The sequence below is a fragment of the Notamacropus eugenii genome, chromosome 6, assembly GCF_028372415.1.
Source record: "Notamacropus eugenii isolate mMacEug1 chromosome 6, mMacEug1.pri_v2, whole genome shotgun sequence".
NCBI lineage: Eukaryota > Metazoa > Chordata > Mammalia > Diprotodontia > Macropodidae > Notamacropus > Notamacropus eugenii.
This window is the reverse complement of record NC_092877.1, coordinates 378,615,539-378,628,218: the sequence shown is the minus strand read 5'-3', so window position 1 is coordinate 378,628,218 and position 12,680 is coordinate 378,615,539. Positions and strand designations below refer to the sequence as shown.

Sequence of the window (12,680 nt, the reverse complement as noted above, 5' to 3'; positions counted from 1 at the left end):
AGGGATATTTCAGCAGTATAACAAAACTAACCAGTACCTCAGAGGCACCGGTCTGCACCTGTCCCTCTTGCTCAAGGCTCCCTTTTTTTTTTATTATTATTTTTTAATGTTTAACAATCACTGCCATACAATTGAGATTTTATCCCCCCCACACCTACCCCCCACTACCCCCCTCCCTCCTCATGACAGCATACAATTCTGTATAGATTCTACATATACTTTCCTATTGAGTACATTTTCACTATAGCCATGCTATGTAGTCGAACTAAAATAAATGGAAGAAATCATATAACAAATCAGAACATGATACACAAACACATACACATACACAAACATGATCTGCTCCATTTTGTGAATGACTTAAATATTTCTTTCTCTGAGTGTGGAAGGCATTTTGCCTTGAGAACCACCTTTGGGATTTTTTTTTTTTATAAGAAGTTTTTGTGTTATTACAAAATTCCAAGTCTACCAGAAAAAACTCTCACACACTGTGGTCATTGCTGTGCACAAAGTTCTCCTGGTTCTGCTCCTTTCACTCAGCATCAGGTCATGTAAGTCCTTCCAGGCCTCTCTGAAGTCTTCTTGTTTATCATTTCTTATGGCACAATAGTACTCCATTACATTCATATACCATAATTTATTCAGCCATTCCCCAATTGATGGACATCCCCTTGACTTACAGTTTTTGGCAACTACATAGAGTGCTGCTATAAATATTTTTGTACATGTGGGACCCTTTCCCATTTTTATGATCTCTTGGGAATATAGTCCTAGTAGCGATATAGCTGGGTCAAAGGGTATACACATTTTTGTAGCCCTTTGGGCATAGTTCCAAATTGCTCTCCAGAATGGTTGGATGCGCTCGCAGCTCCACCAACAATGAATTAGTGTTCCAACTCTCCCACACCCTCTCCAGCATTTATCATTTTCTTGTTCTGTCATGTTTGCCAATCTTATAGGTGTGATATGGTACCTCAGAGTTGTTTTGATTTGCATCTCTCTAATCAATAGTAATTTAGAGCATTTTTTCATATGATTATAGATATCTTTAATTTCTTCCTCTGAAAATTGCCTGTTCATATCCTTTGACCATTTATCAATTGGGGAATGACTTGTATGATTATACATATGAGTCAGTTCTCTATATATTCTAGAAATGAGGCCTCAAGGCTCCCTTTTGCCCATGGGATAAAACACAGGTTCATCAGGCTGGCCTGCAGACTCTCCATAGTCTGACTCCTGCGCTTCCTATTACTCCCTGCACAGCCTCTGCGTTCCAGTCCAGGTGACCTATTTGCTTTGCCCTGAATTCAACAATCCATTTCCCATCACTCTGCCTTTGAAAAGGCTGTCCCTCTCATAGGAATCCATTCTCTTTCTCATCTCTGCCTCTTGGAATTCCAAGTTTTCTTCAAGGCTCAGGGGAGAGTTCCCCTGTATTCCTTCTTTCTTGATCTCCCCCTGCTCCCCGTTGATCTTGCTCTCCTATTTCAGATCACCTTGTGTTTGTTTATCTGGGGTAGGTGTTTTATCCCTTCAGTAGGTTATATGCTCTTTGAGAGCAGACACAGGGCAGGTGCTCACTAACTGTGGTGGCTTGGATCGGCTTTCAGCACTCAGTGACTTCTTTGCTCTGTTATGTCCCCAAATCCCTTTGCTATTTTTTGTTTTCAATTTGTTTTTGTTTTCTCATGGAGTATTTTGACATTTTTCTTCTCTTTTTCCTAGAAGTCACGTAACACCAAGAAAAACAAAAACAAAAAGACCCAAGTAGACACACCAGAGAGAAGAAAAAGGGTTACCCCTCTTCCAGATCTCTCCTTTTCCCATGTAGCATCCAGCTGCTACATGTTTACCGGTCCGTTTGTCATCTGCTTTTCTCTTGTCACCCTCCTTGTACAGATCTTTCATGAATTTGGAGGGTTGGTTGAAATGTGGCTGCCAGAGCTGGTAAAGGCTTGATGTTCACCTGGATGAGAGTTTGATCTGTGACGATGATGAATGATCTGTGGTTTGGAAGTTTCCAGTGATCATACCAGGAATACTCATTGAAAGGGAACTATACTTAAGTTTTTATTGGTATCCTTTGATTTCATTCTAGCTTCATTTCCCAGTATGTTCCTATCCCACCTAGCAAGTCATCCCTTATAGTAAAGAGCAGAAGAGAAAGGGAAAAAGAGAAGTTTAGCAAAACTAACCAGGCTCCGATGAGTGCCTACAGTGGGGGGTGGGGGGAGACTGAATTTAAAAGTGAATGTAATACAAAGCAAAATTAGGGAATGTCTTATGAAAAAGGTAAACAACATTTATAAAATGTTGCCAGCATTTTTAAAGGTTATTGTATACTATATTATCATTTTACTGGTATTATTTCAAGGCTACTGGATAAATATTTTTTTCAAAAGCACAAGCCTGAAAACTCATTGAAGAATACAGCTCTACATGTAATAAAGAGAATATATTTCATCTTTATGCTTGGTTAGAAACTGTTACCAGAAGTAAAAAGCAGGAATCAGAGAGGCAATGTACCGTGGTTACCAATATAATGGTCATCGCCAAATAACAGCTAAAAGAGGAGCAGGGATGGTGGGAAATACAACTGGCATTTAGGAGCCTTGGTGTGGGAGGAGACACTGAAAATAGGGAGGGAAGGACAGAAATCTCGCTGATGCTTAGGAAAGTGGAGAGAGAGGGCAAGTCTGGGGAGAAAACAAGGCATAACATCTTGGAGCTTCAGAACCCAAGGCAGGCCAGCCGCTGATGTCTGCCTGGGGCAGAGCTAGTAAGGACCAGCCTTTCAGAGCCACCCTGTCCCCCACCCCACCGCCGTCGGTGATTCCCTAAGAAGACTATATCAGGAGGTAATGGGCTGCTTTAAGGCAAGCCTGCCCACACCCACATCCTGTGTCCCTTCCACCATTTACTCTCCATGGAGATAGGTTTTTGTTCCACAGACCTTGCTCATGGAGCTACATGATTCTTGCTACTGTTGTTTGGAATGATTTTTCAGTGGGTTTTTTTAAACACTAACTTTTTCTTTGCTCACTTTATCATAAAATAACTTCCTTACCAAAAGCTTTCCTAATCACGGCATTGCGGTGCCGTTTTTCTTGAAAGCTCTCAGACAGGCAAGGATGCCGGCTGAGTTACATCTTCTCATTTGGCCTTTGTTCCTGGACTCGCACTTCTGGAAGAAGTGAGCACATCTGGATTCTTTGTTGCATCACGTTTATGCGTTTGAACATATTTTAGCTCTCTACTTGTTCTTAGCTATTTCACAATATTGTGCCCTAATCTGTAACTCCAAAGTTTTCAGTGTGTTCTAGAGTAAACACTGGCCAGGCTTTAGTTTTCTCTGTGTTGCTCAAGGCTACTTGCATCCCAGTTCTAGTAGGATCCACCAAACTGTGGTTCCCCAAATGGATAATTGTCCAAAGACCATGAGTTTGTCCAAGAGAGACTTAGTCTAAAAGGGTAGCTACTAGGTGGTGGGTGTATGGGTATGGGAGTGCTGGGAAGCCAGACATGGAAGGGTTACTATTTACATGAGTAGAAGGATCGTCCACATTGGGCAACTCCTAGGATTCAGGTAGGCCAAGAGAAGAGGAGGAGAGGACATTCTCAAAGACAGATTTTGAGCAGACGGATGTGACTGGAGCAGAGCAACAGTGGAAGAATGAGCCTCGAAAGGTGTCCTGAGATCGGGAATGCCAGGGGTGCGCTTGATCTTGTTGGGGACAGCAGGAGTTTTCGAACCCAAGTGAAACTGGGCTTTTTGGAAAGATAGTTCTGATTGTTGGGGGCACTCCCAAAGGTGAGGAGATCGTTCCTAGTAAATTATTGTGGTGATCTGCCTGCTAACCAAACAGTGCAGGCTGCCATCTTCCCATAATCTCCCACGTCTGAACCTTCCATGTTTCCCCTCACTCAGCTTTTTTGCCAGTCACTTACAAAGTCCTCATGATTCTGCCTGTGATCTGTCAGTATCCATCCCCTCCTGTTCTCATTGTCCCCATGGCAGTGCGGCCCATCATTACTCTCCATGTGAACTATTCACAGAGCTTCCTGGCAGCTCTTTCTGCTTCTCCCCCTCCTCCCAGGCCATCATTCATGCTGTTGCCAGAAGAATTCTCTTCATGTGTGGACCTGGTGGTGCCACTCTGTTTGCCCTGTGTAACCTCTCTGGCCTTCTTTCTCTTCCTTTCCTCTCCATGTATTTCATGGCCCAGCCATACCAGACCATTGACCTGTCCTTGAATATACCCTTCACCTTCACACAAATGTACTTTTACTTAGGTTTTTTCCTCTGCCTTGCCTATTTCTCTCCTCCTACTAACTGTGTAATTCTTTAAAGCCCACCTCAAACACTGCCTCTTTGGTCAAGCTTTCCCTGGCCCCCACAGCTGGCAGTGACCTTTCTCTTGGCCCTGATCTAGCATTTCATTTGTCAGTCAGTCAACAAGCATTTATTAAACACTGACTGTGTGCCAGGTACTATGATAAGCATACCAGCATCTTACTTTCTAAAAGAACATCAGAGGGTAGGTGCAAGGGTTGGAAGTGTAGAGGAGCCAGTGAGGGTTCAGACTGGGGGCGTGGTTGAGGAAGTGAGCTCAGCCTGGAGAGGGATGAGCATTAATGAGGCTCCAACTGTGTGCCCTGCACTAGGGAATACAAAGAAAGACAAAAAACAGGCCTTGCTCTCCAGGAGTCCAGGAGGGAAAGAACATGCAAACAACCATGTATCAACAGAAGGATGGCGTTAGCATTAAGGGAACTTGGAAAAGGTAAAGTTTGAGCTGGGACCTGAAGGAGGCCAGGGAAGCAGCCAAGGGGCAGAGATGAGGAGGGAGAGCGTCCCAGGCCTGGGCGTCAGCCACTGAAGGTGCCCGGAGACGGGAGGAGCAGCATGGGGGGCCGTGCTGCTGGGTCACAGAACCCAGGGGATGAGTGAGGCCAGAAAGGCTGGGGGGGGCTGCGTTGTAAAGGGAGTTAGTCCAAGTGCGCTGCTGGACTGTTGTTTGTTTATTGCTCGTTGGTCAGATCTGCATGTTGGGGATTGACTGGAGAGGTGAGACCCTGGAGGCATGGGCACTCGCCAGCAGCCTCCTCGGTAGTTCAGACTTCAGGTGATGAGGGCATGGAGCAGCATGATGGCAGTGTCTGAGGAGAGAAAGGCACATATGGGAGAGGTTACGAAAGCAGGATTGATGGGACTTGGCACCATATTAGAGGAGGGAGCGAGAGAGAGTGAGGACTTGAGAATGACACCTAAATTAGGAGCCTCAGCACTACTGGGGTAATGAGGAAGAAGGGGTGTTGAGGGGGGAGAATGAGCTCAGTGTTTGATGTGTTGAGTTTAATATGTCTCTGAAACATCCAGTTTGAGATGTTCAGCTGGAGATGAGACAGGAGGTTGGGAGAGAAGTTAAGACTAGGCAAGTAGATCTGGGCATCGTCTGCATTGGCATGATCGTTGAAGTCATAGGAACAGATAAGAGCAGCAAGTGAAATAATGTTGAGAAAACATGAGGGCAGAGCCCATGGGATGCCCATGGCTAACTGGATGAAGCTCCAGCAAAGGAAACTGAGGAAGGGTCAATCAGGTAGGAAGAGAGCCAAGAAAGAGTGAATGTCCTCAGAACCTAAAAGGGAGTATCAAGGAGAGGATGGTGATGGCTAGCATTAGAGGCTGTGAGAAGAGACAGCTGCTAACTTGGGAGAAACCAGTTTGCATTGACTGATAAGGTCAGAAGCAGACTGCAGACAGTTATGAAGAAAGTGGGAAGGTAAGGGGAGGGCAGCAAATATAAATGGCCTTCTCAGGGAATTTAGCTAAGAGATCACAGTGGGGTGGATAGAGCAAGGGAGAATTTTTGAAGAAGAGGGAGACTTAGGCAGTAGGGAAACTACTAATAGAAATTGAATGTTTTAGCATGAGTAGACGTGACAGGGGCAATCCTCTGAGGAATGGCACAGGATCCCTTGTACTTGTAGAACGGTTTCTCTTGGCAATGGGAAGGGCCACTTATGGGAGAAGGAGGGAATTGTGGAAAGCATCAGTAATATGGAATGAAGTAGAGGGGATAAGAGGGAGATTTATGAATGACCTCAATTTTTCAGGAAATAAGGGGCAAGGTTCTCAGCTGAAAGAGTGGGGAGAGGAGAAGCACCTTTTCTGAACATTGTCATCCCTCCTCAAACCCCTTGTTTCTTCTATACCCTCCACTTCAAGGGAATGAGACAGGGGAGTATAAAATGATCACCTTACTGCAGTGAGGACCCAGGTGAGATTAGATAACTTATATTTGTAGTGGATCCAGTTAACATGCTTTCATGATTTCTCCCAGCATCACTCATCAGCTTGTGAGTAGAAGTGAGTACATCAGAAGGTGGGAGAAACCCAGTCTGAGGTTCAGCAGGGTAAGATCAGTGACAGGATGAGGTAACAAGGTACTCAAAAGAAGAGGACAGAGTAGCATTGAACTGGTTTACCAAGGGGTCAAGATGGGGAAAAGAGAAGAATAACCAGTGCAGACATGATAGCCTGGGAGAAATCTGAGGGGTGGAGGGACTGGCAGTCACATTGAGGAGAAAGAACAAAGTTTGGGAGCAAGGGAGAGGGAGAGGTGGAATGACAACAGATTTGTGATCAGCTGAGGGAATTCCAGAGTTCATGAACGTGAAAGTGGAACACTGGTAGGTACTGGCAAGATCCAAGGGTGTGGCCATCTCCAGGGGTAGATGAGGTGGCTGGAGGAATTGGTCATGGAAAGTAAGTAAGCCGAGAAACTAGTAGGTCAGGATATTTTAGAGAGCACCAGTGTGTATATTGAAGACCCCTGTTAGGAAGTCAGGAGTTCAGGAGGAGTTAAAGATTGAACTCAGGGAGGAAGCCCAGGGAGTGTCTTGGAGGTTAATTGACACTAGAATTTTGATTGGGTGGCAGATGTGGACTGAGTGAACCTCCAAGGAGGTAGGGTCACTAAGGGATGGAGCGATAGTCTAGAAATACCTCTGCTGTGGCTTTGAATTGAAGTATTGTATACCACGATTATTTGTGTCTTAGTTCATTCCTATATGATAAGGTGGTGTGAGCTGAAAATTCTTCTTTCCTAGTCTTGTATCTCACAAATGGAATGCCTAGCATTGTGTTCTGCACCCAGTTATGTTGGTGCTTCTGTGGGTTCAGTGTTGAAGTCAGGAAGGAAGAGATAAGAATATCCATTAGGATTGTGGCAACGTAAACAGAGAGAAAGGCATTGCCACAAGTGGGTGAAGGAAAACAGCCTAAATTGTTGCTCTCTGGCTGTCTGGAAGGTGAGCAAAAGAGAATGAGAAATGACTCAGAGACCTCGAGTGTAGGGAGCATGGTGGCATCATTGGCAAAAGAGTAGAAAGGTGCTCTCAAGAGAATTTTGGACTGTCATTAGGAGGAGCAACTGGTTTGTGGGGTGCTGATGGAAGTCACCTTTTTAGCATTAGACATGTTGAGTTTGACATGACGGGGTGACATTGAAGTAGAAATACTCAACAAGTAATGGGGCTGGGAGCCTGAAGTTCATGAGAGAGCTGAAAATGTCGATTTGAGAGTTATTCCCAGGGAGGTAATAGTTGGAAGCCTTGAAGTTTACTAAGATTCCCAAGGGAGAAGAGTTTAAGGGGATCAGGGGGCCAAGGACTGAACGTTAAAGCACAGCTCTGGGTTAGAAGGATGACCCAGAAGAAGGAGAATCGGGATCGTTTAGTATCAAGGAAGCCAAGGAGGTGGGGTTTTGGGGGAGTGTTTTGGGGATTCCTTGTGTTTTTACAGAACCATCATTTCCAGATATAGTGCCTTCTCCCATCCCCACCTCTCCTCTCCCTGCACTGAACCTTCTTCCCTTGTAGTAAAGAAGAACAATTAAGCAGGTGCACGGATTTGTCTTCACCCCTACCCCAGCTCCACCAACAAGGCAGGGGGATGGTTCACTCTGTGTTCTCCTGAACCAAAATTGGTCCTTGTCATTACTCAGAATTTAGTGTTTATTAGTGCGTAGTAGTCTCACAAATCAGTGTTCATTTCACGGCTTATGGAACTAGTCCTGTTTCGGCATCGGCTCATGTAAATCTTCTCATATTTCTTTGCATTCTCAGATTTTACTGCATAGGCGGACAGGATCATCTGTTTAGCACTGAAAGGGTCCAGCCCCTTTATTTTACAGGACATGTGAGACCAAAGGCCTTGAATGACTGGCCCAGATTCACACAGCCAGGGCATGTCTGGAGCAGGCTTCAAACCCATACCTTCTGGACTTCAAGCCCAGGTCTCCATCTACTACACCACACTGCCTCTTACATCCCTGTGCCTAAGTTGGTTCAGCCATTCCTCATTTGGCGGGCGCCCACTTTGTTTTTGGTTCTTTGTTAGACTGGCATGTGAGCTGGCACGTGTTGGAGCTGTGATTTGATCTCTCACCTCCTAAAGGGCACAGACCTGCTTGGTGATGAACAGATTGGTTCCTTTTCCCACGTAATTCCATGTTGTCTTCCACAATGGTGGAGCCAACAAGGAAGAGATTTGAGGAAGAACGAGGTCGTTAAGAGTTTCCCCTATTAGAAGGAAGTTGGAAAGGACCAATACAGACGTGAAAAGAGCCGGTGCTTAGGGTAGTTTCAGTTGGTGGAGGCCTCAGTCTTCTCCTCACTAAGTAGGAGCCTCTTCCTAGGCCACAGGCTGCTCAGTCTTTGATTTCTCGATTCTCAACAAAGTGTTCTTACATTTTTGGCCACTCTTTACCCTTTCTGCCTTGGCATTAAGTCACTAGGTATGGTCTGAGCAAGTTTGCCGTAGAATTTCTCTGCAAGACATGTTGGCGCATAATTCAGAAAACATTTAAGAGATGTTCCTACTGTGTGCTAGGCAGTGAGTATATGAAGAGAAAAATGGAATAGTCCCTGCCCTCAAAGACCTTCCATTCTGTAAGGGGAAGCAGCAAACATTTGTGAAGGGCCTACTCCAGCTGGGCACTGGAGAGTCAGAGAAAGGTTGAAAGCAGGCTCTGTCTTCAAGGGGCTTATAATCTAACCGTAACATGGAGCCAGCTAAGGCAATGTAAGCTGTCCAAAAGACATGCTGAGTAATTGTAGGCAGGGGAACACTGAGCCCTGGAAGGGCTCCACAGGCCCTAGTGTTGCCGGAGATGGTGCAGGCAGGGCTCTGGGGATTCCAAGAGGCTGAGATGAGGCTGGCTGGCGGTCTCTGGTGCCCTCAGCTGTAAACTGAGGGAGTGATCAGCTCCCTGAAAGCCCTTCCACATCTTACTCTCAGCAATTGGTTTCAGCTCAGTGTCACTTGGGGAGTTAGGACGATGTGGCTAAAGAAAGAGGTGATTGAGTAGGGTGAGAAGGGAGGCCAAGTTCACTGTTTCCTGCCATAAAGTCAGTGACTCGAAGAGAAAACTTCAAACATTGTTTGATGGCATCGTTTTAGGGGAGGAGCAGTTAGTGCATGGGTGCTTTTTAAATACAAAATTGCTGGTCATGTAGTGGCTAAGACTCAGGGTATCATTAACAACCAGGAAATACTCGTTTGTTTGTTTTTTACTGATATCTGTTGTTTGTGGATTGCCTGTATTTTCTCACGCATTCCTCCCATCCTCCCTTCCCAGAGAACCATCCCAAAGAGAAAGAAGCAGCAGCATTTATCTAATGTTGTTAGATTTACAAAGTGCCTTACAGGGTAACTCCTTTGATCGTGTACCATTTAACAATTGTGTAACGTATAAGTAATTTTTACAAAGACCAAAAGAAGAGGAAGGAGAGAAACATCAGTCAGAACAGTCCCACTGCATTGGGAAGCTCTGACAATGAGTGGCACTCCCTGGGGGACCCCTCCCTAGCCCCTGCAGAGCTAAGTGGGGAGCTCCCTTCACTCTCCTTGGGGCCTGATGGCAGCTCCGAGAGCCTGCAGGGACTTTTGGAAGGAGACAGAAGAGGCTGTTTCTGACAGTCTCCTGCAGTGCAGAAGGTGGCCAGCTTGTGCCCTACCAAAGTGACTTCATGCCAGGGTGCCCGCGCAGGGCCCTTCTTCACCCCTCCCCCACTCCCTTGGCTGTCATCCATTTCTTATTGTTCTCCCTTGGGAATGATCTTTTAAAGAAAGCACTACAGTTCCCAGGATGCACTTTCCAGACCTAGAAAACACTTCCTGTACAACTGCTTAAGAATCAGGTAGAAAGCTTGTCCCTGGGAACAGCCTGGACGTAACCTTGAAGAACCTTGGCAGGGAGGGAGATGAGCAGTGCAGAGAGCACAGGTACAGGGAGCACGGAGGCAGGGAGGGAGATCAGAGAGCATGGGGGCAGGGAAAGAGATCATGGAGCATGGGGACAGGGAGCACGGAGGCAAGGGGGAAATGAGCAGTGCAGAGAGCACAGGTACAGGGAGCACAGAGGCAGGGAGGGAGATCAGAGAGCACAGGTACAGGGAGAGAGATCAGAGAACACAGGTACAGGGAGCACAGAGGCAGGGAGGGAGATCAGAGAGCACAGGTACAGGGAGGGAGATCAGAGAGCACAGGGACAGGGAGCACAGAGGCAGGGAGGGAGATCAGAGAGCACAGGGACAGGGAGGGAGATCAGAGAGCACAGGTACAGGGAGAGAGATCAGAGAACACAGGTACAGGGAGCACAGAGGCAGGGAGGGAGATCAGAGAGCACAGGGACAGGGAGCACAGAGGCAGGGAGGGAGATCAGAGAGCACAGGGACAGGGAGGGAGATCAGAGAGCACAGGGACAGGGAGCACAGAGGCAGGGAGGGAGATCAGAGAGCACAGGGACAGGGAGCACAGAGGCAGGGAGGGAGATCAGAGAGCACAGGGACAAGGAGCACAGAGGCAGGGAGGGAGATCAGAGAGCACAGGGACAGGGAGCACAGAGGCAGGGAGGGAGATCAGAGAGCACAGGGACAGGGAGGGAGATCAGAGAGCACAGGGACAGGGAGCACGGAGGCAGGGAGGGAGATCAGAGAGCACAGGGACAGGGAGCACAGAGGCAGGGAGGGAGATCAGAGAGCACAGGGACAAGGAGCACAGAGGCAGGGAGGGAGATCAGAGAGCATGGGGGCAGGGAGCACAGGGGCAAGCGAAGGTGCTCATTCCCTAGAGGGAGCAGAGGGAGGGCCTGCTTTATTCAGCAGTGTTTTATGAGCTTTACTTGAAACGACACAAACAACAAACACGTGCAGCTGTTCACACATACGTGAGACATGGATTTATATCCAGCACAGCCACAGGAGCGTGTTAGCAGTTCCTGCTGTGTGCGGGCCCTCTCTCAGTGTCCTGGTGGGCATTCATCATGTGTGCGTGTGCATGTGTGGGCTGTGTGTGTGCACATGTGTGTTGTGTGTGCACGCAGGCGAGGCGAGTGGCCTGCTGTGATTTTGGGTTGCTGTTTGGGCTTTTCATTATCTCATTTAACTCAAACTTTCCTTATTCCTCACGCTCGTTTATGATGGCATTGTAATGTTCGTAGTTTGAATCATTAACCAGGTGTTGGAGATTTAAATTGTTTCTGATTCCTCGCAAATGTCAGTGCCTCTTATTTTCTCTCTATGTATCCACGGGCATATGGACCCCTAATATTTAATAGGAATCTTACTTTTTCTGATGGTGATACTCTTGTTATGTTTTTTGTGGCCTTCTAAGGTCAAAGATATAATCGCGTGTGCTAATGTTGATGTGTACCGCCAAAATTAACTTCTGAAGTTATTCTGTTGATTTGCAATTCCACCAGCAATGTATGCGTTAACCTGTTTCTCTTTAACCACTAAATTTTGTCCTTTTTGCCAATTTGATGGATGTGAAATAGGACCTTGAAGTTGCTCTGATCTGTATTTCTGGGTTTATTAGTGAAGCTAACATTTTTTCCAACAGCAAGATTCTTTATCATGTGAATATCTTCTTTTGTGACTTGTTTGACCGCTTGCCATTCACTTGGGCATTGTGGCATTTTGTTATTCAAGACTGCTCTTGTTGAATGTTGAATTTTTAAAATTCCAGATGCTCAGTTCTTGTTCTGTTCATCCCAGTCTAGGATTTTATCTTCATTATTCTGTTTTTGTTAAGAAAAACTATTCCTGTATCATCAAAGGTGTCTACTTTTGGCCTAGTCATTTTTTCTACCAGTAAAAAATGGATCTGCCCTACACAATTGAAATAAGTTTATTATTCCCTTTTTTCTCATTCTTTTAATAGTTTTTTCCCCATTAGTTTACTTTTATGACCAAGCTAGAATTTGTCTTGGGTATGGTATGATATAAAAATGTAAAATATTTTTTGCCTATAACTAGTTTTCCCAACAAAGACTATTAGATGGTGAATTCTTCCCCCCTGTTTTTATTGCTTACAGGTTGTTTGGTTTTTTCTTTTAACGTATTGGCTTTTCTATTCAGGACCTGACCGCTGGATGCTTAATGAGGACTTGTAGACACTCCTCTCCAGTATTTCATTTTCTGCTTTCTCTCCCGTGTCAGACACCCAAGTGGTCACATCTTCCTTCTGCATTTTTGTTTTCAAGTTAACCCTTTTAAAGTGATCCTGGCCTGTTTATTTTTCCACATAAATTTCATTTTGATTTTATCAGGTTTTATTATGTTAAAAAATTAATTTAGGAGTTTTGTCATTTTTACCACCTTTCTAC

General features: G+C 45.7%; 1 protein-coding gene across 3 annotated transcripts in view; it reads left to right on the top strand.

The window, feature by feature from the left end:
- The window catches only part of THAP4 (THAP domain containing 4), a 56,906-nt gene that overhangs the window by 15,086 nt on the left and 29,140 nt on the right, over positions 1-12,680 (top strand). The window contains exon 1 of one of the 3 annotated variants that reach the window (XM_072618764.1): positions 10,190-10,297. The exons of 1 other annotated variant lie outside the window; for it this stretch is intronic. In XM_072618764.1, coding sequence (XP_072474865.1) covers positions 10,276-10,297 — 22 coding nt within the window. In that variant the 5' untranslated portion in view covers positions 10,190-10,275. Of the gene's footprint in view, positions 1-10,189; positions 10,298-10,328; positions 10,419-12,680 lie in introns of those variants that run through there. One more of the 3 variants, XM_072618763.1, reaches the window with a different exon arrangement.